The sequence below is a fragment of the Leuciscus leuciscus genome (assembly GCF_965113295.1).
Source record: "Leuciscus leuciscus genome assembly, chromosome: 21".
Classification (NCBI taxonomy): domain Eukaryota; kingdom Metazoa; phylum Chordata; class Actinopteri; order Cypriniformes; family Leuciscidae; genus Leuciscus; species Leuciscus leuciscus.
This window is the reverse complement of record NC_138745.1, coordinates 10785457-10812897: the sequence shown is the minus strand read 5'-3', so window position 1 is coordinate 10812897 and position 27441 is coordinate 10785457. Positions and strand designations below refer to the sequence as shown.

The 27441-nt window shown below is 36.6% G+C and overlaps 1 protein-coding gene across 5 annotated transcripts in view; it reads right to left on the bottom strand.

Moving 5' to 3' along the window:
* raraa (retinoic acid receptor, alpha a) overlaps positions 1-27441 on the bottom strand; it is a 197207-nt gene that overhangs the window by 22584 nt on the left and 147182 nt on the right. The window contains exon 1 of one of the 5 annotated variants that reach the window (XM_082152279.1): positions 13947-14712. The exons of the other annotated variants lie outside the window; for them this stretch is intronic. Coding sequence (XP_082008405.1) covers positions 13947-14085 — 139 coding nt within the window. The 5' untranslated portion in view covers positions 14086-14712. Of the gene's footprint in view, positions 1-13946; positions 14713-27441 lie in introns of those variants that run through there. 5 annotated transcript variants of the gene reach the window in all.

The following is a 27441-nucleotide window of genomic DNA, read 5'->3' as shown; positions in this document are numbered from 1 at the left end:
ACAGGCCCTATGGGAGAGCAGTCACACACACACACACACACACACACACACACACACGCACACACACACACACACACACACACACACACTTATCTCACTATTAGATTATGCACTGCCTTGCAGTGACAGAGTGTTTTGAATGTGAAGACCCAAGGCATTTCTTTTTTGAGCTGATCAAAATCTAACATCAACCGAGACAAACAGTTCCCAACTTGACTGGGTCAACAAGTGGTACGTCTGTTCCATTCTATTTATGACAAACCAAAACTAATTAACTACCGCCCTGAAAATCAATAGTCAAACATCACATGTACTGTAGAGAGACGCTACTTAAAATAGCAACCATGTTACTGGGTAGAAACCGTAACTAACACGACACCAGTAAATTATATATTTCACAATAGCTTTTATAGTTGGTTATTTTGTGAAGAAACGTGAGTCACAAGGGTTGAGTTGTTTGAAATAATAATTTAGAAAAATTTGTTGTCAGTTTAGCTGTGCGATATTTCACAATACATTCACAATGATTTAGCTGGTTAAGCTCTTTAGGAAAGGCCAAATAAAATCCTTCCTCGTCTCGCTTGACAGAGATGCGTAACGATAAAAAGCTGAGGCTTTTTAGGTCGGGTGGAATCTGCGATCTCTGACCCAGTTTGTTTGCTGGATTCAATGGCTGCAATACGCTGTGTTTTCCACCAACTGGCATCCCGGGGTGATGAAATACTATTGGGTAAATTAGCAGTGGGCGGGACCACACAGACCAAAACAAAAACAGACATTCCAACACAGAACACACATTTCAAAGTAAAATAACTGGCTAGAGTTTTTCAGAGAAACAAGAATGTGAACTCAGCATGTTTCATAAATAACTGCAAACATAATTATGGTATTTTTATGCTTTACTACAGTTTACACTTAAAAAAAAAAAAAAGTCATCGTTTGTCCATGGTCTTGTGTTAATGTTTCATGCTGGTGTTTCCTGTTATTGTTCCTTGTGTTTATTAAATGTGATTTCACAGTTCATCTGCGTCAAGCCTCTTGAATCTGGATTATCAAGTCAAGCGAGCGCATGACAAGTACTTAAGTATTTAAACTGATTTGAACTTCAGTAGCAAAAATGGCAATAGCTGGAGGCTCAATTCATTTCCATGGATCAGTTCAAATAGTCAGCTTCAATTAAATAAATGCTCTTGATTTTAAACTCTTAGCACTTTTCATAATAAGATGTTTCAGTTAAAACATAAGTAGGTAAATATTGCTGTTTATATCCATGTCTTGATATATTGGTACATATAAATGAAAATAATTAAATATTATCCATCTTAGCCTCAATTAAGTGAAAACACTTAATCTTTTGAACTTTGCATTTAAGCCATTTTTTATTGTATTGTATTTGTATATCGTTTATTATCCAATCCTTGTTGTAATATCAGAGTTATTTCTCAGCATGTTTAGAGCATGTGTTCATGCTGAGCGGAGGAGATTAGGAGACTCCCTGCTACACACACCTCCTGTTTATATCACACACACGTTGGGTTTCCATGTTTTATGGGCACATTCCATATACATAATGATTTTTATACTTTACAAACTGTATATTATATCCCGAACCCTACTCCTAAACCTACCCATCACAGAAAACCTTCTGCATTTTGAAAAAACATAACTTAGCATGATTTATAAGTTGTTTTCTCTCTCTCTCTCTCTCTCTCTCTCTCTCTCTCTCTCTCTCTCTCTCTCTCTCTCTCTCTCTCTCTCTCTCTCTCTCTCTCTCTCTCTCTCTCTCTCTCTCTCTCTCACACACACACACACACAATCGCACACCTGTGTTCAGTGTTTCTAGTGTGCATATCCATATCTGTATCAATACTAGACAATGACTCTCAAAGCAACCGACTGATACTTGCTTAGTGTCTGTCAAATATTGCAAATGGTAACACTTTAGATTACAGCCCAAAAAGTACTGCGTAATTAAGACGAATTTACAGCATAACTTTCGGTAATTATAGTGTACCTATAAAGTACTTACATGTAAGTATAAGGGAACAATATGACCCTGTACTGACCCTGTAACTACATGGAACAAGAGGTTAACAAGCACCACTTTCATTTATGGCCCGCAATGTCACACTTACACAGTAACTACATGGGACAAGAGGGTAACAAGCACCCCTACATGAAACAAGAGTATCTTTCCCCAATATTTAAGCAAAAGTTTAAGCACTTTTGTTAAAAAGATTACTGTATAAATGCATAGATATGTACCCTGTAATTTAAAAAAAAACTTATACAGTATGTATTGGTAAACCATTATTACAAAAAGGTAGTTTTTACATTTTTTATTCTCCAGGTTGTTACCCCTTTATTCCCCAAACTTTACATATTGTTCCCTTATACTTACATGTAAGTACCTTTTACACTATAATTACCGAAAGTTACACTGTAAAATCGCTTTAATTACACAGTACTTTGCCGGCTGTAATCTAAAGTGTTACCGCATAAACATTATCAATAACTGGACCGCAAGTCAATCAAGTACCTCAGCACACTTACAATCCCGCTCTAGCAAAAGTAATTTTGTGTGCATCTCATTAGCTGTCACTAAATTGTACAATAACTGTACAATAACATCATAATTGATCTCTTAACGATGTGGAAGCTGGCACTTTTAAGAATGTAACTCACATGCCAAAAAAACCAAAAAAACAACAACACATCTTACACACTTTCACTGACCCCAAAATTCAATGGGGGCAAAAAGTTCATGAGTTTTTGTCTAATATTTCTATATGATATAGTTATCTATAAGCAATTTTACACAAGCAAGAGTGCTGTTTTATCTGAATATCAACATGACCGAAATTGTTTTTATACAACAGTTCAATAAACAAAGGTAACATTGTGAGTTACATTTTATACACAACGTTGTCAATATTGCCCATTTTTGCTTTATTTCACAAACGAAAATTGTTCCAAAGAAAGCTGCGCATCTCAGATCAACACACAGTTTTGTTCCTGAATGAATCAGCATTTTAGAATGACAATAAATTAGGCTAATTCATCAATTCATAAAGATAGTCACTTAAATGAATCAGTTGGTTGAATGAATAACTCAGACTTTCTGCAACCTATACTGGCAGTTTTAGTTTCGGATTTAAGTGTCATTTAATTAAAAAATTGTGGAGTCAACTGTCTATGACAGGCCTAAACCAGTCAAGATACCAAAACAAAAACACACTTAACAAAATATTGACTAATTATCGTTATTGACTTTTAGTTTTTGTCAAAAATCACACACAACTACTAAATTGCATGTATATCGGCCATTGAAAAAATGTCAAAATTGCTTTTATTTCGAGAAAAAAACAAGAAAACACAGCTCTGACATAAACTAGATTGTTCTGGGGGTTTTTTTCTTTCTTTTTTTTTTCTATTTGCTGTCCTCAATGATTCAGATGTTGCTGTAGAAGAAAGTAGGCCAATTATGTAGCCAAAGCAAAAAGCACTCAAACCAGCCCTTTCAAACCCTTTACCTTTAATAATTTCCCATTAATTCTCCCAAAAATAGACGAGTCTATTTGCTCTAAGAGCATGTGAACAAATGAGGTCTGGTGTATAGCGTATGGATTTGATAGCATAAGAACCATGAGCATTAATTATTGCTATAGCGGACAGCTTTTCCATGAATAGTGCAGTAGAAAAGGCCAGCATCATTACTTAAACATATTCAAGTGTTTTTGTAAGCAACCTACAAGACGAGTTCTCCTAGAGCACATGATATCTGGACATATAATGAAATATAATGCAATAATCTGATAAAAAGAATATGAATGTGAATGAATATATATTCCCCATCTTGACATCCCCATTATGTAAAATAGAAAAGCCTGGTGAACCTGCAGAAGTTACATGGTGGGCGAGACTCACATGCCGTTCCACACTGGCTTTCAGTTTATCTGTTGCTTGGTGCTTTGGCTTCTTTTGGACATATTTCCAATTATTAGGTTACTTTGCATTTAAAAGTTACTCAATATTAACTCACTGTTTATTAAGCTGTTGTATGCAAGCTCTTTCACTCTCACACGACTAAATATGTTTTTTTTAAGGATTAATCAGCATTGATAATTGCTTTGTGGAACTGTCAGTTGCAGTTTTATAGTTTTTCAAACATTTCTCTGTTCTTTAACAAATAAACTTTATGAAGTAGTGTGTAAAAGAGACGAAAGAACAAGGTAAAATATATACATCTAAAATGTGAGCATGGTAGAACATTTTAATGTGGGGGTGCATATAAGATATACAATGACATTTGAAAACAAGTTGATTTTATTTGTCCATTTTTCTCTCTTCATTTCTTGTACATTATTTTCATATGACAATAAAATAAAAAGCATTTAACTTAATTATCTGTGTCAGTACTGGTGATAAAGCTTAGCTCTTTTACATTGTTTTATAATTACTAAAATATTCTCATGCATGGCATTATTTTTAAAAAAATAATTACACATTTCAACACAGCTTTTAGTAATTGGCTAAATCCACTATTGGCCGACTTCTAATTACACAAAACAGCTTGTGCTTGTTTGGCATTTATAATATTTTCATTAAGAAGATTAAGCCTATTTATGACCATTCATATTTTTTTTTTGCATTAGAAAATGCAAATTGCATAGGTTAACATTAGTTAACTACATTAGGTAGCATGAACTAAAACTTCTAAAACATTCATTATTTTCAGTGATTATTAATTTTCAATATTTACTAATGCATTGTTAAAATTAAAAGTTGTATCTGGCCATAATATTTAAAGGAGCTGAGCTGACATGAATTAACAAGGAATAGTTTTATATTTAACATATCTACATGACACAAGTTAATAAATGCTGTAACAAATGTACTGTATTGCTCATTGTTAGTTAATCCATTAAGTAATGGCATCTTATTGTAAAGTGTTACCCATTATTTTTTATGAAAAAGGTCTATATTTTTTTGATTACCATGATTACCATAACATAGCCATATGTTTTTAGTATTATCTTATATTTTTTAATATAGATGGTTTTTAATTGTCATTATCGTCAGTGATGTTCTCATTAAGATGTCTGTTCTCATGGTTCATTGAGGACATGACAAAAAAAAAGAGGTTGAATGAAAACAGTAAGAGGACCGTCACTCTCGTATGTCCTCAATAATGAAAGCAAAATAAGACTGACCCCTTTCGCTCTGCTTTGTAGCGCACATCTGAAGTTTATTTCCCATCATGCACCTGTCCCACGGGTAGAATGAATGAACATATGTAGAGTATTTCAGAGGTCATGGGTTTGCTAGCAGAGTTCACCAGGGCTAATATTTTCACGTATATGTGTGTGCGCTCATGGGGATTTCTGAGGATCAGACGATCTCGTTTCCCTCTTCAGACACCAATTTCCTGTGTTTTCCGAGGTCTATGAACAGTTAAACACAGAGATCAGCTCTTCCTGTGCTGAGGGTCACCATTTCAACAGCAGCATATGGAGTTCTCAACACACACGAGAGAAGGAACAAATCACTTCTGCTGTGATGTACTAGCATGGGGTCCCACTCATGCAATAGGCTAATCATTGGAGAAATCAATGAAACAATTACTTATGAAACGTGTGGATTTGGATAAACAGATACAATCACCCATCTGACACAAGCTAATCTTTCTTAATTAACACAAATCTTCAATACTTCACAGAAACACACTACAGGCACATGAATGCTTTGTGTAATCCGTTATGAACACAGATAGCACCATGATTCATATAATTATTTATAGGATACATAATTCATTATATATATATATATATATAGGTCAATGACATGATGAGCATATTTTTGTCAAGTGCATTATTTCCTTTTAAAAATAATTGGATAAATTCATGACATATTTCAGTTTATTCTATAAAACCTCTTTGAATTTATTTTTAGTACATTTATATTATACATGTTATCTTAAGTGTCAGGTGGTGCAACTAAGAAAACTATTTAAAATGGTGTCATAATAATAGAAAAAAATTAAATCTAAATATTATGGCATCATTTTATGTTTGGAACCTTTCATATAAACACATTTTAAAACTCGTTTAAACACAATGTTCATGAAATATGCATTACATCAGTTTTGAAAATATATATATAAAAAAAGTTATATTTTATTGTATATTATTTTGATGTCACTTGAAGCATATACAAATTTTTGCTTTTTAATTGAAAGTATAGATAAATAATACAGCCCTTTGTATTGCTTATCAGCCATAATAAAAATATGTAACTCTTGATAGAGGCCAAAATAGCCTTACTTCAGAGTAGAGAGAGATCCGTCCAATGAGCTGATAAATACACATCTACATGCCCGACACCTCTCACCCTAGCAACAGTACTGGCAACCCATGGCACTGGGTAAACTGAGCCCATAACCAAACCTAACTACCTATTACATTTCATAATAAAGTCAATAGGAGAGGCCTGTGTAATTCATGATGTACTTTTCACGATTGCTTCTTTTGAATGTCTAGAGCTTGTATTTCCACCTGGTAAGAAATTGACAGAGATCATATAGAAGTTTTAAAGTATTATGCTTTTCAAATATTACCCTTCATGTAATATAGCTGTTTATGAATATAAAATGTCTGCAAAGTTTTAAAGATCAAAGTGCATGAAAGTTACATTCTCCTAAAAAAAAGAATCGATTCTGAACAGCTGAAATGAGTCGTCAGTAATTCCAATCTCACTTTCTGTTACATACCTACGTAACAATAAAACGAATTAGCATAATGCCAGCCTATGGTCTTTATTGGCTTCCCGCGAACAACGTCTACTTTGACCCGTCCTCAAACACTGTATCTAAGGCCTAGAAGCGTTTGGATGTGTGTTGTCGACATGTCAAGTAGACGCCGTTTTCTGTGCTGTGAATCCACTCTGCATGCACTTCCAAAGGATGAGGACTCGGGCTCAAATTGATACGGAAAAAACAATGCCATCGTTTCGTATCACTGTGTATCAAGTGCTGAGGAGGCCTCCGGAGCTGAAATTCAGATTTGACAATAGGGGCTTTCGCACCAGGTAGTCAGGAACTAGCCACCTCCGTGGTTCCCGAGAACTAATGGTTCCCCTAGGAAGCTTTTTTCTGGTTGCATTCGCACCGCCAGTAGGAACTTAAGCCACTGAACTCTGAAGTGACAAGGTGGTTGTTGTGACTTTTATTTTGACGGCGCAGATGACCTTTATATTGACGGTGCTTAACTTGAACCTTGAACTTGACACACAATGTAATGACGAACGCAGTTGCCCAGCCCAGTTTGTTTGAACCACGAGAGGTGTCAATTGCCATCATTACGTTGTACGTCAAGTTCAAGGGTTACTCTTTTGGCGTAAATCGATGTGTACGGCCGTCTGCCGGAAGCTAGTTATTTTAGTCGATAAAGTTTTAAATATGGATATTTTTCTTACACGAACGCATCGCTTCACTTCAGAAGGCCTTTATTAACCTCCAAAGACACGTGAAGCACTTTAACCATGAATAGATGCGCTTTGATGGACTTCCAAAAACATACACCCATTCACTCCCATTATAAAGCTTGAAAGAGCCAGGACATTTTTTAATATAACTCCGATGATATTCGTCTGAAATAAGAATGTCATATTCACCTAGGATGGCTTCAGGGTGAGTAAATCATTTGCTAATTTTCATTTTTGGGTGAAGTATCCCTTTAAGGTACAGTCTGTTTGCTATGGAACAGAGAGTAGGTGGAAAATAGTCATGAAAAAAATAAATTGAGATTGTTTTTGGAGCAAAAAACCATGACTCACTCTTTATGAATGTCAGGGGGAAAAATCTGATGAAAAATCTGAAAATCATTAACCATTTTGTCACAAATTATTGTAATAGCATACTTACTTCTACATGACTAAAACACTTTTAAATGAACCAGTCACACAAAAATGTAAGGGTTAAAAAGAACATGAAAATTACAGACAGTGAGCCAAAAGGAAAGAATAATTAAATCCTTTTACAGAATTTTCCCCCAAATTATCATACAATTCCAAAATGTCAACAGATTCTGTCTGCTAACTGACCAATAAACAGAACATGTGAAAAGTATGTCACATCAACGTGCCCATATATTAGCACAGATCTCGGGAATGTAACATTGAGAAATAAGATTCCTTGACATCCACAAATAAAAACAAAGGAGAAAATTAGGAACATTCCTGGGGCAATGAAAGGTGGCAGTCACTCTCACACATTCACAACTTCCCATTGTCCTTGAGTTTTCAGAATCATATCGCTCACACAAGTGAATTTCAACCATGTTTTAAGCCTTTGTTGCAATTCAAGATAGTTGGAGTTCAACTGGAGAGATTACATAAACTCTGAGAACCCTAAAAGGAACCTAGTGTCACCAGAAACTATAAGCCAGCTGGACTGTTTTTGCACAGTTTATGACAACACTGCTTGTATTAATGGAGATGTAAGCCTTCGTTCATTCACATAAACACTAGTCATCAACAAGGTTTCATGAAGACTAGTAATACAAAGTTAAAGTAGATAAGTACTAAATGCAGTCCAAGCCTTTTGGTTAAGCAGCGAGTCACAGTCTTAATGAGTGAATTACTGAGTCATTAATTAATTCATCAAACCGATTCATTCAAACAGCTGATTCAATTAGGAACAAAGCAAGCGAGTGTCTTTATGAATGGATCACTGATTTATTGATACATTTAAAAAACATGTTACTCAAAATAAGAAGAGCTTCACATGCCTCCCCAGTCAGTTTTGGACATGTTTCACTATATTTTTGAGGACCTTTTCAAAGAACAAGTACAGCCAAACATAGACAACCACAGTCTCCTTATTTCTATGAACACTTGTGTAAGTCTGCAAACATGCAGCGCATTTGGCACAGAAATACTTCATGGTCTTAGGCCAATCATACGTCAGAGTCTGTTAACAGATGTCATTCAAGTTCAGATGAAAGTATTCACTTTCAAGTGTTTTCTTTCCACCAGCTCACACACACGAACACACACAGAAATTAGTTTAGTACAAACATTCCTCCTACGTACAATAGAATTCTGATCCTCAGATAAGCTAAAGCAAAACTCAATTATCTGAAGCAGGCATGAGAGTTTGTGTGTGTGTGTGTGTGTATCAGTGCTTTCATCTGGTCCAGTCAGAGATGTTTTACTTTAATATAGTGCATTAAAATGCACACTCAACCAAAGAAATGTAAGTCTTGCGCAAATCTGCAAAGTTGAATAGGCTGTATTTCTTTTTGGCCTTAAACGCATAATTGCTTCAATTGATTCATTGCTTCAATTTTGGGTTTGTTTTGGATGGTTCATAAAATTCATAGTTAAAAACAAAACAAAAAAACTGTTCACTGATTTGTTTGTTCATCAATGTTTTTTATTCCATGTAAACAGATTGTAAATATAGGCTACACCACCGTTCAAAAGTGTGGTATCACTTGAGGGACCTATAATGCTTTCCTGTAGCTCAGTGGTAAGAGCATTGTGTTAACAACGCAAGGTTGTGGGTTCGATCCCAGGGGATTGCACATGCCTATGTATAAATGTATAGGATAACGCAATGTAAGTCGCTTTAGATAAAAGCGTCTGCCAAATGCATAAATGTAATGCCCTTTGAAAGTCTTGATTTTGTTTTCAGGGTCTACTAGAATAGGTTTTCATGCTTGATTTAATATATATTATATATAATATATATACACAAATTTTACATTGTTGCAGCACCTCTCTTTCCAGTCTGTCAGTAATGCTCAGTTTAGTTCTGGTCTCTATGAATCCCCCACTGCTAAAAAGCACAATGTGCTCTGATTGGTTGGATGGACCAGTGTATTTTTTTTTATAAAAAATTTGATTTAAATTTCTGGATTAAGTTGTCTGAGATTACTGAGATTAAAAATAAGTGGAACAGGCATATATATAAAATATTTAAACGAGTCTGGCTCTGTCACACTGCAACTGCCATTACCTGAGATACGATCTTATACAAGAGCCTCTAAAGACATCCGGTTGAAGAAGCAGTTAATCGTATCAAAAAATGTATTTACCAGTGTCTCTTTTCTTTCCAAAGACTGATAGAATGAGCTCAGGTTGCATAAGAGAGGATACTTACTAAACATCTGGCAGACGATAAAAAAAAAAAAAAACTTAGGCGTAGCCTACATTAAAAGAGGTATCTGAACCATATCTCAAACCAGAATATCATAGAGACTTGGGATGGCCTCTTGTGCCCTGGGTCAGAAGGAAAGCACCCTAGAAACCTTAAAAAGACATAACAACCAGCCACAAATGCACAAATGTTTTTCTTCAAATGCAATGCAAAGCACACACTTTTTTTTTCTTTTTTTTTTCTTTTTTTTAAATGTATATCACCCATTATCTGGCAACTTCCAAGTCAAACATCGAGGTAAAATTCATCTTTTGCTGCTTCTACAATGAATCGGTACTGACATAAGCAAGTCAATGACAACAGAGAGACTTCCAGAGCACTCAATCCTAAAGTCCTTCTCAGAGAACTTAATATCGGACTGAATTCCTGCATGTCAGCTGAACATAATAAAGGCCTGTTCGCATAAAGAACGATAACTCTAGTTAAATTAGGATATTTAAGTAGCTTTTATAAACATGCCTTGGAAAAAAACAAATTTGGTCCATCAAGCGGAAAAAACCCCCAGCACAAATATATATATATTGCTAATTCAATATTGACTGAACAATTTACAATTTAAGGATGTTGAATAACTGCATATTGCTGCATATAAGACAGCAAGCTTGTGTAACAAAACATTTAACACACAACACTGTGAATAAAGTGCTAAAGTGTCAATACACATCCTGTTATTAATTTAGCCGCAACAGTGCTAAAAGCTTCCTGTGTATATAAGTACGTTTATTAATAGACTGAATTATGAAAATGCCCAACTCTGACCCAAAATGACAAGAACACACACCGCATCGGTACACATCATACTTTCATCACCTTCCAAATTCTTAAGTAGGAACTTCTCACAAACACTTGAGGGCTATTATAGTTTTAATTCAGCTAGTCAGAAATGATATGCGTATAAGCATTCATGCACATGGCTAACAGTTTGGTACACATACAGAAGGAGAGGCTGTTTTCTGTTGGAATATACCATCGGTCACTCACACACAAACACACACACGCACACACACACACACACACACACACACACACACACACACACACACACACACACACACACACACACACACACACACACACACACACACACACACACACACACACACACACACACACACACACACTCTCTTCAATAAGAGCTCAGAGAGACAACACATCACATGGCACAACAATGCATGTGAATGTGCAAAGCCATGAGATTCATGACTAGAATTTAAAAATAGAGAATGTTAGTAAGAACTGTACGCGTGTAAAGAGGAGAGTGTGTGTAAAGGTCTGTGGGTACAGCGTGAAGGGGAGTGTGTGTGTGTGTGTGTGAGTGACTGTCATGTGAATAAGAGGCAGCACATTCCTTCACGCTGAGGTGTGTAATCTCTCTGGAAACCCATCCTCAGCGCTGAGAGAAGCCGACTATCAAAGATCAAGTTTGTTTGATCCAGACTGACCCCCCGTAAAGACCCTGAGCCGTCAGTCTGAAGAATGAGACCAAACGAACACATCAACACCCTCATTTCTCGCTCTTATTCATGAGCGAGTTATCGTGCAGGTGTATAAGAAATAAACCTATCGCTGCTCAATACATGTCGAATCAATGTACTCAACAACTAGCTGCACAGATAATTATGAGACATGCAGTTTTATGAGCTTATACAGTATCAATTGAGATACGTCATTGAATATTTCATCAAAATCAGGTTGAAAAAGGAAAAGTTCCTTCCCACGTTATTTGTCAAAAACTTGCCGTCTTCGATTGTTCAGCAATGACGAAAAAATTACGAATTTTAGTGATCATATATAAACCTTTCAAGACAGACCTTCTTCAGACTGTTCTTCCAACATTATAACTTTGTATATTTTCAAACACTTTATGCTTGGAATCAAATACTGTAATGCTGTGTTTCAACTCAGTCCTGGTTAGATTCATGGCATGAAAGTTAGAAAATACTTCCAAAACCAAGACTGGCAAAAAAGTGAACGATCCCTATTGCGCTATATTAGATATGCCAGAAACCACAAATGGCAGGAGAAATAATATTTTAGCATCCAAAAAATGTGTTGCAAAATTCAAACTGTATCAAGATTCTTTATGAATGTTGTACATTTTAAAGTTTCAAAGATGTCCGGAAATGTGGGAGTGGAGTGCTCTTGCAAAACAGAAAAATAAAGGGCTGATCAAGCAAATTGGAATTTATCATAATTCAAACACTATTTTAATATGGTAAATGATGCACGTAAAAGCACACATGCAATGGCACATAACCGTTTCGTTATGTAACTGAGTGCTATCAGAGAAGGCCTATAGTGCACTTTAGCCAAGAGTGAGGGTCTCCTGACGACTCAAAGTACACTTAAGCATATCTTATCCATACTCCTCCAACAAAACTTGCACTTTTGACCAAAATGTACTAATCTTTACTACAGTGATGCTATGGAAATGTTTTACCAGAAGAGATATTATAACTAATGTATGTTTATGATCACCCACCTTTTCTTTTCTTTTTTTTTTTAGCCTTGGTTTTGAAAGTATTTTCTTAAAAATGAGATGATGATTACAGTGTGAGTTGATGGATTTTTGGTTCTATAGCTTATCTTTGTTTGATTTAGAATATGAGTGTACAAATAGTTTGAATGAACAAATGTAAATGTGTTTGTTGGGCTGAACAATAACTGAATGAATCCAGGACAAGTTGTTAACTGAGAAACTAGGTCAACACCACTATGCATAATGTAATAATAATGTATAATGTGACTAGAGAATTTTTCATTTACTGAGGATCCCTGTGTTCACTGTAAAGAAAAAAAAAATGCTGCCTTCAATTTTTAAGTACAATCACCTTGGATGTTTAAGTCATTTCAACTTAAATTACATTAAACTGACTCAAAACACGAGTTCGAATCTTGTATAGCCTAACTTTAAAAAGTTGAAAATTGCTTAACCTATTTTGATGAGCTAAAGCAATGTTAAAACATATGTTGTCATAACTTATTGATCATAATTGTTTTACAGTGTTGGCTGAGAATCTGATGCACTTGATCTCAATATTGTGAATATTTCAGACACTCTTTTGGTAAGATTTCAGTTTACGTCAATGTTTCTATGTCAAAGGTCATGTGTCCTGTGACCCTGCGCGCCCCAGATCACCATCCACAATGGCCCCAAAAGCTACACCACATCAACTCCTGTTAGACTTCTGTTCAAATTTGTAAAAGCAAAAATCGTGCAATTCCTTTCTCTCATCATCACATTCATCTCACATATAAAACACCATTTTCATCATTAAGCGCAACGCAATTTCATAGTCACAAGTCTCTAGCCTTACTTCGAATTTCATTCATATTCTTGGTTCCATTAATGCTCAGCATGTTAACGAGCTGTCAATGGTCATAAGCAGCTCTCAAGAGCCAACCTTGCTTATATGAATTACTATATATTAGTATAACTGTCCGATTGTTATCTTTACACCATTGGTTGATAAGAAATAAACGAACATGTTAAATCCAGAGGGGAAATCTGCATGCTCCTATGCAGACAGGAGCAGCAGTGTGTGCGTGTGCGTGTGCGCGCGCCCGTGTTTGTGTATAAGTGGGTCAACCAGCTGGATTTAAATATCAGTAGGCTAGCTATATGAATGACTGACACAGACTGAATCACATCCGCTGAACTAGAATGCCGTTTAGTTCAGGAGACTCTAGAAACATAAAGCGTTTTGCTGAATGAAAGTGCACGTACAGTGGTTGGATCCGCTCCAGTGCTGATGTCTGATGGATGAGCTGAAGGGATGTGGCATCTTGTCCGGGATCAGACATCCTCTGCTCTGATTATAGTAATCCATCATGAGGAAAGGGTTCACATCCACACTCTCATACATGATCAGATCGGACTCAATTCCTCAATGAAACAGCCACGACTATACACTTCAACATAGAGCTTTAACAGAGAGATGGATCCATCCCAGAGATTCCCAGAGGAGATCAGGAACTACAGAAGCGAGTAAAACTAAAGCTGAAGTGCGTGTGCATGGTCAGAGATCCGGTTCGGTCCGATCAATGTCCGCTAAAATACTTTTTGCAAAAATATATTCACATAAAGAATCAACAATGTCCTCGTTTCAAAATGCAATTTCTAAGAAGTCTTTTAGACCGCATAGCCTATACGGTGTTCCATTTTACTCCAAATCTTGATCGATTAATACAATAATAAAATACTGAACGGACGAGGCATCAATAAATCCATGAAATGTTCAGTGTTGAAAGGTGAGTTTGGTCCAGAATTATTTGCGAAGCTCCGATTTGGTGATGTGATTATTTTGTCTCTCTTGTGTCCCCCTGATATCATCAAACTCGCGCAGCAACATTAAAGAGGTTCCTTTTAAATGTATCGTGTCCTGCCAGTTAGAAACAGCACACAGAAGCGCGTTTAATAAGCTTGTGTAAGCGTGTGTTCGTGCGCGCGGAGCTGCTGAGAGTGTGAGAAGATCTTGACGAGAGCGAGCAGCTGTCTATAAGCCCCGCCCATTCGCGGTGACGAACCGAGTGACTGCGTTCAGACCCCGCCCATATGCCATCAATCTCCGCCCGCCTTAACGTCTCTATCTCCAAAGTCCCGCCCACATTACGTCGCTCTCACTTTTTAGTCAAGCAAAATAATTAATGACGCAAGTTTTTTTTTAATATATTTTTTTAATTATATATATATATATATATATATATAGCAGGCCTAGAATGTCCCTACACAAAAATAAATAAATACTAAGAAAAGAGCTAAAACAGTACCGCATGGTGTTGTTAGCAATGTGGTCATTATGGGTTTGATTTCCAGAGAATGCATGAACTGAGAAATTGAATGATTTCAATGCAATGTAAGTCTGTCAAATGCATAAATGTAAATGTAAAATGTCCCCACAATATAATTGAAATAGATAGATAGAGTTAACATTTATGATCATCTATCTATCTATCTATCTATCTATCTATCTATCTATCTATCTATCTATCTATCTATCTATCTATCTATCTATCTATCTATCTATCTATCTATCTATCTATCTATCTATCTATCTATCTATCTATCTATCCATCCATCCATCCATCCATCCATCCATCCATCCATCCAAGAGGAGCTTTATTCAGTGTTCTATCAAACCAGCTGAGTCAGCAGAAAATATTTGGAAATTTAAATTCATACAATCACACACTATGCATCAAACATTATACCAAAACCCTTTTGATCAGTTATTTATTCCAGGATATCTAATAAATGTTGGAATTTAGATTAAACATAGTTTAATAGAAAACTTTTGTATTACTTTGTTTGTTAGTTTTTTTGAGAAAACTTTTTTTTATTACTTTTTTGTTGTTGTATTAGACAAGCACACATAACTGAAGAATAAACCTCATATATACTCCAGCTGTATATTTGCGGTAGCTCATCAAAAAATGCATCAAGGATGAAGGACTAAACAGGAATATCATCTCTAAATTGTCAAACCGTCACACTTTATGAATTTTATGACATGTCCTCTAAGTTTTCCTTTCTTAAAAAAAACTTTAGGAATTCCTCCTTCTCAAAGTTTGGCCTTTCAGTTCTCTCAAGTCTCATTTATCTCTCTCTCCATTCCGGCCTTACTAATTTGCCTAATGTTATGCAGCTGAACTTTTGCTGAACCCGTGGAAGCAGTCAGCCTCACCTCTCAATGACCCACTCCATGACACCGATTCGCTTCCATGCCTTTCTCATCTGACATCACACCACACAAAGGCGTTCCACCTTGTTCACCAGCCTTCACAACCACACACAGCAAAAAAGAGAGCTTTCCTTTGAATGACACGCTGAAAGTTTCCAGAGAAACAACCTCAGATGAGTCAAAAAACAATAACACCTTCTTGGAGCCTACAGCTTTTTGTGCATATCACTGTTTGTTGTTTTTTTCTCCATGGAAAAAATCGAAAGTATCAACTTAAAAGTTGACTCAAAAAAGAGGAAACACCCTGAATTCACAGTGCATGAGATGAAATTGAAAATGCACCCTGAAGTCCTGATGTAATGTGATGTCTGTAAACCCTGGTTTTGCAAAACATTGTTCAAAAGTCATAGAAAAGTGATTCAGCGGTAACACTTAACAATAATGTTCCATTTATTAACATTAGTTAACATTAACTAACAATGAAACAATATTTCTAAAGCATTTATTGTTGATGTCAATTTCTTTAATGGAACCTTATTGCAAAGGGTTGTCAACTATTGAAAGTCTAAAGGTGTTTTGACACAATGTCATTGCATTAAAAAACGAAAAATATAAAACCAGGTGGCGTTCATATTAAAGAAAGAAAGCACAAACCAAGTTTTCAAGCAAAAATAAAGAAGTTTGTTAGGTCTGAAATGATAAATCAATAGATATGCTGTTCAAAATAAAGACGAGTATTGTGCCCCTTTGTGGATCATGGTCCCATTTTCGGAACACAGTTAATTTGATGAACTACACCTGTGGATACTCCGCTAGAACACCTGAGTAAACTTGAGGGGAACCGACTTCATGGCTGAATCTGAAAGCTTAAAAATGCTGCCTTTGGAGGATGCATTCCCAAAGTAGAAATGTATCAAGGCATGTCGGAATGCAATGTTAGCTTCACGTCTCCTGAGAGACCTTCATCCGATTTCTGAAGGCAGCAGATCTATCCTTCGTTTCTTTTGATATCCCACAATCCTGTGCGTTTTTGACCAACATTTTCCACTATTTATATCATTTCTAGCGTGAAATTACTGTTGTACTAATTAAATATTCGCTAAGTTATCACCAAAGCTCTCTATTTATCTAATTTTCCTGCATTCACACCATGTCATAATTATGTAAATAAAGCTCTGTATGCTTTCTAATCGCTCTCGCGGTACTTTAATGTCATACACCGATCAGTCTGCACACTTTAAGTCGAGCACACTTTAAATCTGCAGTGGTCAGGTGATACAAGTCATAGCTCTCAGAGTTTACACATTGTAATTACAAGTTCTACAAGCCCGTGAAGGATTTTTACAGCTCAGAAATCATTAAGGTAATTACGACATGGCGAGAACGCACCTAATCACTGCAACACTAGCTGATTAAAAGTCGCTGTCAGAAAAAAAAAAAAAAAATCTCTGTGAATCTCTCTCATCTAGTTTGCAGACTAGCTTTGAGGTTTATTTGACTAATGCAATGAAATATATAACATAATGTGAGCACCGTATGTCCACAGTATGTTGTGAATTTGGGTCAATGGATATCAAGTGTTGTGTACTCCTGAGTCAAATGTCACAGTGATCCTAAGCAGAGGGTGAATATAAAACTGTGTGTGTTTTAATGCAGTACCTGCTGATAAGATAGAGAACTCAGCATTCCTCTATGGCACTCCAGTCTTTCTCCGCTCTACAATCATAGCAGTTGAATTGCTCGCAGTAGTTTTAATTAACGATAATAACACTGTCACACACAAAGTTCAAAAAAATATTAATTATATCACTTGATATAGTAATATTATTGAAGAGACAAACAAACAGATAAAGGTCACTGACATTTAAACATCTATTTAATCAAAATTTAAAAAGAGCAAGACAACTAAACTAGGTTTATTAAAACCAGGATCAAAACAATGTCTAAATGTAACCCTGATTAAGTTGGAAGAAGTTTTACATTTTGGTGAAACTGATTCCCTGCCTATGGTCTGAGACGCTGACCCTAAAATGGATGGATGAATTATTAGATAAACCTTAATTGAATCTAGGTTTAAGATTAATGCTTAATGGTGCAACCAACCCTATCCCTCATACGGTTTGTACAGGGAGTCTGAGAGTGAATATGTGTGTGTTTCAAGAGTTTAATTTAGCATGAACTTCATCAGAAAGAGGAAATGGGGTGTGAGATTTTTGTGACTCACTGGGAAGGATGGGTGAAAACCTAATTGTGTTGTGTAAAATATCTCAACACTGAGAGAAGTGCATTTATCCTAAAACAATTTCTTAATTTAAACCTCATTCACACATGGCAGATTACATAAGAGACACACACAAAGGCTCTGATGAGTGACCTCCCCCCCATGACAGGGCAGCCAGTGTTTGAGTGTGGTGATAAAGGGGGGATAAAGGGGTAAAGGTGGGTTTATGGGCCAGACTAATGGCAGTAATTGTGGATAGAACCTTTGAGGGTGTTAAACTATTTTTATAACCCACACTAAAATATATTATTTCCTGGATGTTAAGAAAGGTGCCCTAAAACCAGGACAATAGTGTTTGGCCTTAAACGGGACACATAGGTTGTCGTCAGCCAAATGCAGCTTTTTCAAATGCATTAGGTTGGTCTTTTCAAGGTTGCCGTTCCTACCCGAATAAATTCTCAGAAGGTCTCTCCGTGGAAAAGTGTAAAATGACAGAAATAAAAGCTTGCATTGATGTTGAACTCTGAGATCCCTGGAAGAGCACACTTTATTTTCATGCAGAGTTCTAGGAGCCCAATCTTAAAAGCTCTAAACATTTTGAAAATTAATTTGGGTAACATAAATTGCGGGCTCATCCAGGATCTTCAAGGAAGGTCAAAATTCTCCTAAATCAGTCTAAATCTGGAATCTGAAAAGTAGGAATTAATATGATTAAGGACGTATATATATCAATAATCAGCACTATTGAACTATCATAATGTTTAAATCTAATGTTTGAGTGAACTACTACAACTCTTGATTTGATCTTAATGTAAATGCGTTATTTAGGTTTCCCCAACAAAATAGTCTCAGAATTTATATCTTATGTTTTGGTGCAGTAACAAAAATAAATTTGAGGCATTTGTAACGTTTGAACGACAAATTGGAGTATTGCAACATCATTTGGGTCTGACTTCCTCCAACGCCCATGCCTCTAAGCGCCACACAGTTTGTGTTGTTCTAATACCAATAAATCCCTCCTCAAACCAAACACAGCTTTTCATCTTTTAGTGCAATGCCAAAAGGAGGAAAGACTGAGGAAACTCTAGCTGTGAACTAAGCCCACAGGGACAAGCTCTGAGCTAGTCTGCTCTTGGATCATTGAGCCTGTGCATTAGATTTTAAGATGTGGTTTAACTAGGCAGGATGAAATCAGGAATCTGGGATTGGTGATGTGGGAAAATTTTTCAGCTCATGAAGAATTGTGAAATAACTAACTTTTATTGTAACTACTACTATTTGAACAATCATACATGTTACTGAGGTCTTGGATATATGTAAAAATGACTTCTAAAATCAACTTTTATTTCTTTCAAACTCTGTAAAAAGCTTAAAAGAAGAATATTTATGTCAGTTGATGGGCCCTAACTGACCTCCATAGTATTCCCCCCCCCCCCCCCCCCCCCCCCCCCATCAACTGCTTGGTTACCCACATTCTTCAAAATATCTTCTTCTGTTCAGCAGAAGAAAGAAATGCAACAACTTGAGAACTATTGCTTTAAGTGCATCAAAGCTGTAACAGCCATAATAAATCTAGACACACAACTGACTTCTGGACACACAACAGACCTCCACACGGCCTTGCATTGTAGCTTTATTCTCTCTGACCCATCATTTCTCAAACACAGAGAGGCATGGCCCCTTTAATGTGCCCTATAGTGCATGCTTAAGCATTTATGGCACACGCTGCTGCTCTGGCAAGAGGTCTTTATGGCATGCAGCTGATGTACGGCAGCCATTACATGCTGTAATGACCAATATACACCTTTACCCAAACAGTCTTTTCATAGAGAAACCATACATCACTAACGTAGGCACCATTTACACCTGGAATGAAAGGGATAGTTAACCCAAAAATGTTTATTCTGTCATCATTTACTGTGCCCTCATGTCGTTCCAAACCTATATGCATTTCTTTCTTCTGCAGAACACAAAAACAGATATTTTGAGGAATGTTGGTAATCAACCAGTTTTGGTTCCCTTTGACTTTCTTCTTTTTTTTTTCTTTTTTTTTCATATAACGGAAGTCAATGGAAAACAAAATGTATTACCAACTTTCCTCAAAATATCTTGAAAATCATACAGGTTTGGAACGACAAGAGGGTGAGTAAAATTTTCATTTTTGGGTCTACTATCCTTTTAAAGAAGCAGTTCGGCACTATTTTACATTTTGGCGAATTGGCAGCTAAATCACGTGAATTTGTATGTTCTCATTTGTACGTTTTTGCACAATCTGCTTACTCCCTATGTTTTTGTATGAGTGACATCGCACACATTCATAAAAAAATCGCCCTCCTCGTAAAACAGATCTGTAAAATAATTACCGGATACCATGAGACTTCAGTTCTATAAAGAAAGCTGGCAAATGGTCCAGATTAGAGGTCAACCCTTATCCTGGAGAGCCATTGTCCTGTAGAGTTTAGCTCCAACCCTAATCAAACACACCTGAACAAGCTAATCAAGGTCTTCAGGATTGCTGCAAATTCACAAGAAGGAGTGTTGAAGCATGTTGGAAATAAACTTTAGAAGCAGGGGTGAAATTATGTGGTTGGTTGCAAAAACTCTTTAGACTAGTCTTAATAAAAAAAAATGTAAGACTGGTCATAACTTTTTATGTCAAATTACATCAAAACGTAGATTGGTCAAATTTGAATTAAAAAAGTAAGACTCATTACCCATTGGCTACCTGCTAGTAGGTCAGACTAGTTATTAACATGGTGGCTATGTTTATGCAACTGGCCACTGGTCTAGATCCATAATGAAGGTGCATCAGGCACAACAAGAAATCTAGCTTTAGTTACAAAATAAACGGGTTGGTCAAAATAAATGACGAGAAGCTTGTGGAAAAAATAACGTACCACAATCACAGACGTTCCTATTTAGAACGGGATTAGATTTCTTATAGGACGCCTGATTTAGCTGAAAAACAGGTATTTTTTTAACCAATATTGTGTGAGAGACAGATTTGTTCAATTCAGACGGGATTAAGATCACAAAGATCACCTGACCTCTGTAAAAACCAGACCTGTCCAAATAGGGTTATAGTCGGTGAGAGAGAGTAAGAGTAAGATCATGGTTTTACTTTATTTCACACTGATCTAATGTAGCAGATTCACAAGATGCTGTGGTTTCTGATGCACACTCACTGTCCATTCATCCATCTATCTATCGCAAAGTAGCTGTAAAAGCCCATTCTCGTGATGTTGAGCTGGAGTAAGCCAAAAAAGAAACATTCTCGGCTTGAGAGCTGCTGGAGAGGATTAGACCATTGTGAGTGTTGGATGGGGGAGGGGGACACTTTGAATGGATTTCATGTGTGTGTTTGTGTCCTATGCGTTATGACACTCCCCCAAACATGACATGCACTTGAGACCTGCCCCAGGTCATCAAAACACATCTGATACACAGCATACAAACAGCAGTGTGATTGTATTTGTGCAAGATACACACAGTTAGCATTGTTGTAGAGACAGAAGCCCCTTTTCCAACAGTGGGACCAGAGCTAGTGTCCAATCTGCAGCCGTTCCATGAGTTTACACAGCAGAAAAGGAAGTTCTTCACACTGGCCCATTAAACCTGCATGAACGAGGAACCGATACGTGAATTGAATTGTATTTGTTATATATTTAAATTCGGACCGTTGCTTGTAATTAAAGCTATAAAGCCTACTGTATAATATTTGATACATTCATTTCTAAAACTTATAAATTATCAACACTATCAAAACTTTGCTGAAAAACCTGTTTGTACACAACCTACAACATGCCTTCTGGCGTCTGATTGATAGTTTACATTTTTTTAGTAAGTAAAAGGCCTATTAGTATAATTCTAAAAATGTTCACCTTCAGGTCATGAAACACATGTCTTTTTGCTGTGAAATCTTAAATGTTTTTTTTTTTTTTATACATAGGCATACATAACATAAGAATATCTTTTATAATGCTATTAATATTTCAAGCCACGTATTTTACCATGTTGTGAACATTTACTGGACTGCAAGCAACTTAGATTTACTTGATTATGAATAGATATTTTTTTTAGAACAATCATGTTAAAATGTGAGCATCAAATATAACTCCCATATAACGCATACCTCGGGTCTTTATTGACCAGGGACATCGTTCACTACCCTCCTCCTCATTACATTTTTAAAGTTAGACATTAATCTTCTTAGTATTCCTCAATCTATTCATTTTAAACAATATAACAAGAAAAAAATGGGAAAAAAGCATCTGCTCAAATTGAACCCTTCTAAGTTCAAAAAGGTAACAAAATATGCTTTATTTTATTCTTTTGTAATTGTTATTAAAATTTCAGGAGAGTTTTTTTTTTACCAATGCGGCAGTTAGTGATCCATCCGTGTTAGATATAGTTCTGGGTCACTAAAGACCCAAATATGTAATAACGATTGGAGAAACTTTCATGCATTTAAGGGTTAACATGTCAGCTTTAGAGTTAAATGATGAATCACTTGACTATTGTTTTGAAAATATGTTCTTATTGTGTTTGAAAATATATGTTCTTAAAACCTGTAACAGTAAAAAAAGAGTAAAAAATGATTGTGATGTGCTACGTTTGTCGTGTTATTGTCATGGTGCAGCAGTGGAAATCTGTGGACGTTGGTCAGTTGTGATAGAGGTTTGCAGATTCCCCAATCTCAGAGACTAAAAGTCAATCCATTTTCATTTCATAATTTAAAGGAAAACATTTCTTTCCCCTGTTTTAAAACAAGAAATCTGCATTGAAACCTAACAGAAACTATAGCAGCTAAAAAGTGCAAAATATGGGACACCAACACTAGACCGAAATAACCTTCACACATGCAGAGGATAAAATATTTCACACACTGATAGGCATGTGACATTAAGCTGATATTCACAGTAACATTGATGTCTCCATTTTGTGTGTGTGTTCTGGATAAGCGTGAGATGTAGAAATGAGCCTGTCCTATCAAAGTCAGTTCAGATGCTAATAGCACATCAGAAATCCAGCAAACAAAGCCCCATCACTGCCCCATGACAAATACCCCGGAGCCCGGGGGGTGTTTGTGGGGGACAGGCTGGGGGTAATGAAATGGATAACTTCCAAACCTCTTCATTAAAGAGAAAAGAAGAAGATCAGCATATCAAAGAGGAGAAAAAAAGAGGAGGCGGAGTGTGTGTGTGTGTGTGTGTGTGTGTGTGTGTGTGTATTTGGCCTAGATAGTGAGAGTGTGTGTGGTAGATTTGTGGTCTTGCTGTAGAGCAAACCAATGATTCCTAGATCATTGAAATACTAAATATGCTCACTACATCTTGTTCTGTTGTAGTAGTAGTAGATTAATTTACTAGACTAATTGTACATGACTCTCACTTGTGACGAGCACTTAACTACAGGACACTTTAGATAACGGCCCCCCTGAAGCCCATCAGGCATCATGTTGGGGGTCACTGTGGCCCTTGATTAGCATTTAAATGTCTTTGATAAGAGCTGAGAGGACACAGGCCGCTATATCAGCAGATTTGAGCCGCTCCAAACACACTCTAGTATTCATTAGCTCATCCCACTGACGGTGAAGCTGATCATTAGAGCAAATAAACCCATCACACACGGATTGAACCCCGGCTGATCACAGCCACTGATAGAACAGAGAGAATAAGAGATAAAGACGAAAGATGGAGCATATGTAAATTAAATGGGGAAGGAAGTCTCAATGGGACCAGGTTGTCAAGTGCAGATACTGAGGGAAAGATACTTTTGAAAAATGTTACATTTGGAAAGACACAGATGCAAAAACATGCATTACTAAATAACCAAGAAAGATTCTCAAAGAGATTCTCACAGAATCAATCAGATTTGGAGACAAAAGTCCAAATAAACAGTATTGGATCTGTTGTAATTTTATCTGTTGGTTTAAAATATCTAGTTCCAAACTGTCATAAATAAGAACCATTTTGTGAATTCCAATAAAAATAAATTGTAATAGCTGTTAACTAACAAATTAACACAATAAAAGACATTATACATTAGGTCGAGAGTCAATATAATGAGTATAGATTTATTAATGTAGAACACAAGCTCATTGGAAAAACGTGACTGTGGCGTAATTTCTGCAAAACATTACGTTGCTCCTTACTCGTGACACTTTCAAAGTAAAAATGCCCAGTGAGTGGCACTATGGGGCCGTTTACACACAGCTTTCAACTAAAAACAGAAAACTTTTTATGCATTTTGGCCACTCCTTTATACGACAACAGGTTTTTAGAGGCATGAAGATGCCAAGATGCTTTTGAAAGTGCAAGAAAAAATGATACCGTTAATCGTAAACTCAGTGTAAACTACAAAAACGCGAATTTTTGCATGCGTATTATGTGTTTAGTGGGCATGTAGTCTTTCTTTACACAGTATCATTGCCAACTACTGGCTACTGGCAACTACTGTTTTTAGTCGTTTTCACGGATCCGTGTTAACGGGGATCATTTGACAATGTTGGGATGTACAGTATGTGCAAAAACGCAAATGATCTTTCGTAGGCCACATATCTGTGGTGTAAACGTTCCATAAAAGTGCATAAAGATTTATCCGAAAAATATGTCATTTACATTTAATCATTTAGCAGACACTTTTATTCAAAGCGACTTACAAATGAGGAGAATAATAGAAGCAATCCGTCTTAATTCAGACAATCAGATGAGTGTGAATCTGGCAACATTTCCTTAAGTTGGTTGTTTGCATGGTTGATTGTTGGTTGCATAGCATGGCAGTTTTAAAAAAATTTTTTAGCGCATTTGAAAATAATATATCACTTACACAAAACCCAACCCTGAAGCTAACCGATAGTGCCAGAAAAAAAGCAGCAAGCATTCGGTAAAAATGCATTCTCTGAAGCAACCATCTCAATTTAGTTCTTTGCGCTCTTTTATTGTGACTCATGTTTCACGGGACTCATACACGAGCGCTCACTTTGCAAGGACAATGCATGTTCCAGGTGGGATACCGAACAAGTTTACTATGTCAGACAATCTATACATATGGAGCTGGTTATTATTGTGCAGGAACCACACAATAACAAGTCTTTATTAAAGGGGTGGTATAATGCCCTTTTCACAAGATGTAAAATAAGTCTTTGATGTCCCCAGAGTGTGTATGTGAAGTTTTAGCTCAAAATACCCCACAAATTTTTAAACATTTTAATAAAATGTCAATTTTTGAGGGTGAGCAAAAACGCACAGTTTTGTGTCTGTTCCTTTAAATTCAAATGAGCTGAGGCATGGTAGAGGCATGTTGTCCAATGCACCTATTTTGGAATTTATGTACTATGTATAATAATGTAATGTTCCTCAGCGAATGATTTACAACACAGCTGTGCTAGTTTAACATTCTTGAATCATTCCACAATTTCTTTCTTCTCACATAATAAAATAAAAAAAGTTGAACTTTGATCAATATTTAGTGTACCTTTATTTATTTGTGTGGTAAATAATCATGTAGTAAGCAGGATAATACAGTCATCCAGCCGGGGGTTATTTTGCATCAATGACAAGCTGATTAAACATTATCCCTAACATTATATATCAGTAAATTAGATAATCTATCAGTAAATTGTGACCCTGGACCACAAAACCAGTCACATGGGTCAATTTTGTGAAAATTAGATTTATACATCCTCTGAAAGTGGAATACATACGATTTCCATTGATGTATGGTTTGTTAGGATAGGGCAATATTTGCCAGAGATACAACTATTTGAAAATCTGGAATCTGAGGGTAAAAAAACAAAAAAAAAACATGGCGAAAATGGCCTTTGAAGATGTCCATTTATGTTCGCGATTGTGCTGCATTGACACACAAAAAATAAATGTTTTATATATTTACGGTAGGAAATTTACAAAATATCTTCATGGAACATGATCTTTACTTAAAGGGATACTTCAGGATTTAGCATTAAGTTTTGTATTAGTAGAAAACCTGTAGTATTTTCGAATTACGCTTTCCACCCTCATATCCCCCTGAGACGAGAGATTTATGTATTTTTTGTCTGGAAAAAATCCTCCTATGACGTAAAAATCGTCATTTTGCGTCATCTGAGGATTTTTTGGCCAGAGGCTAAAGACTACAGCCAGTAGGAGGAGCTTTCCTGCATGTTCTCAACCCGCCCATAGAGGGTGGGATCTCCCTCACAGAATGTACACATAGTGTCAGCCGTCTTTCTTTGGAAGCTAAGCTAACAGCCTCTTGTTCTGTGGAGAAAGCTGAGTAGTAGGGGTTACCATCCTCTTTTTCCCGGACATGTCCGGCCGTCGAGATCGTCCAAAATGTCCGGGATTCGGCTTTTGCTTTCTGCAGTCGCCATTCATTGTTTACATGCACACCTTTTGTTTCAGTCTAACTGAATTCATTCCGATTGGTGAATCTGAATGTAGTGTTTACGTGAACGCTAAACAAGTGATCGGTCGATGTGCGTTTTAACATTGCAAAGAAAATTCCCCCTCCTTCGTGAGAGGTCACAGGTGTTGTTCATCATCAGTAATCACGCCACCGGCCTCGCGCTGTTCTCCCGCGGCCCTCAGTCTCGTCCTGCTCGCCACAGTAAACATAATGAATGGCAACTGTAGAACGCAAAACCCGAATCCCGGACATTTTGGGGGCGATCTCGAAATCCCGGGCAAACTCGTCACGGAGTCTCACTAGTAGCCTAGCCTTGTTGTTTTAAACTGCTCTCTCTTACCGGTAGGCGTGGCTTGGGAGTGGCCTCCTAGGGCAGCGAAGCAAGTGCATTCTGGGAGTTGTTGTCTTTCATCCACATGAGCCAAAAATACATTTTCTGGCTTTTCTCAGTCTAGAAAGCTCCAAATTCAAAAATAATTTCACATTTCTTCTACATAAATGACCTATTTTAAATACACATTCATCTTTCCAGAGGTGAAGTATCCCTTTAATATCCTAATGATTTTTGGCATAAAAGAAAAATCAATAATTTTGACCCATACAATGTATTGTTGGCTATTGCCACAAATACACCCGTGCTACTTGTGACTGGTTTTGTGATCCAGGGTCACAATTGCAGTGATCTCAGCTCTCTTTAACACATTTAACCATTTCTAAATCCAGTCTGCAGAATTTCCCTATAGCCAGCACAGAAAGGCAGATCACTTTAACACACCCTTTCAATGTACATTCCTCTGGCCGTGACTATTGTCTCTCTCTCTATGCATCTCTCTGATATTTCAGACTTTTAGGAGTTACATTAGTGCAGCACGATGGGTAAGAGTTGCAGCATTAGCACATATTCAGACAGGGCT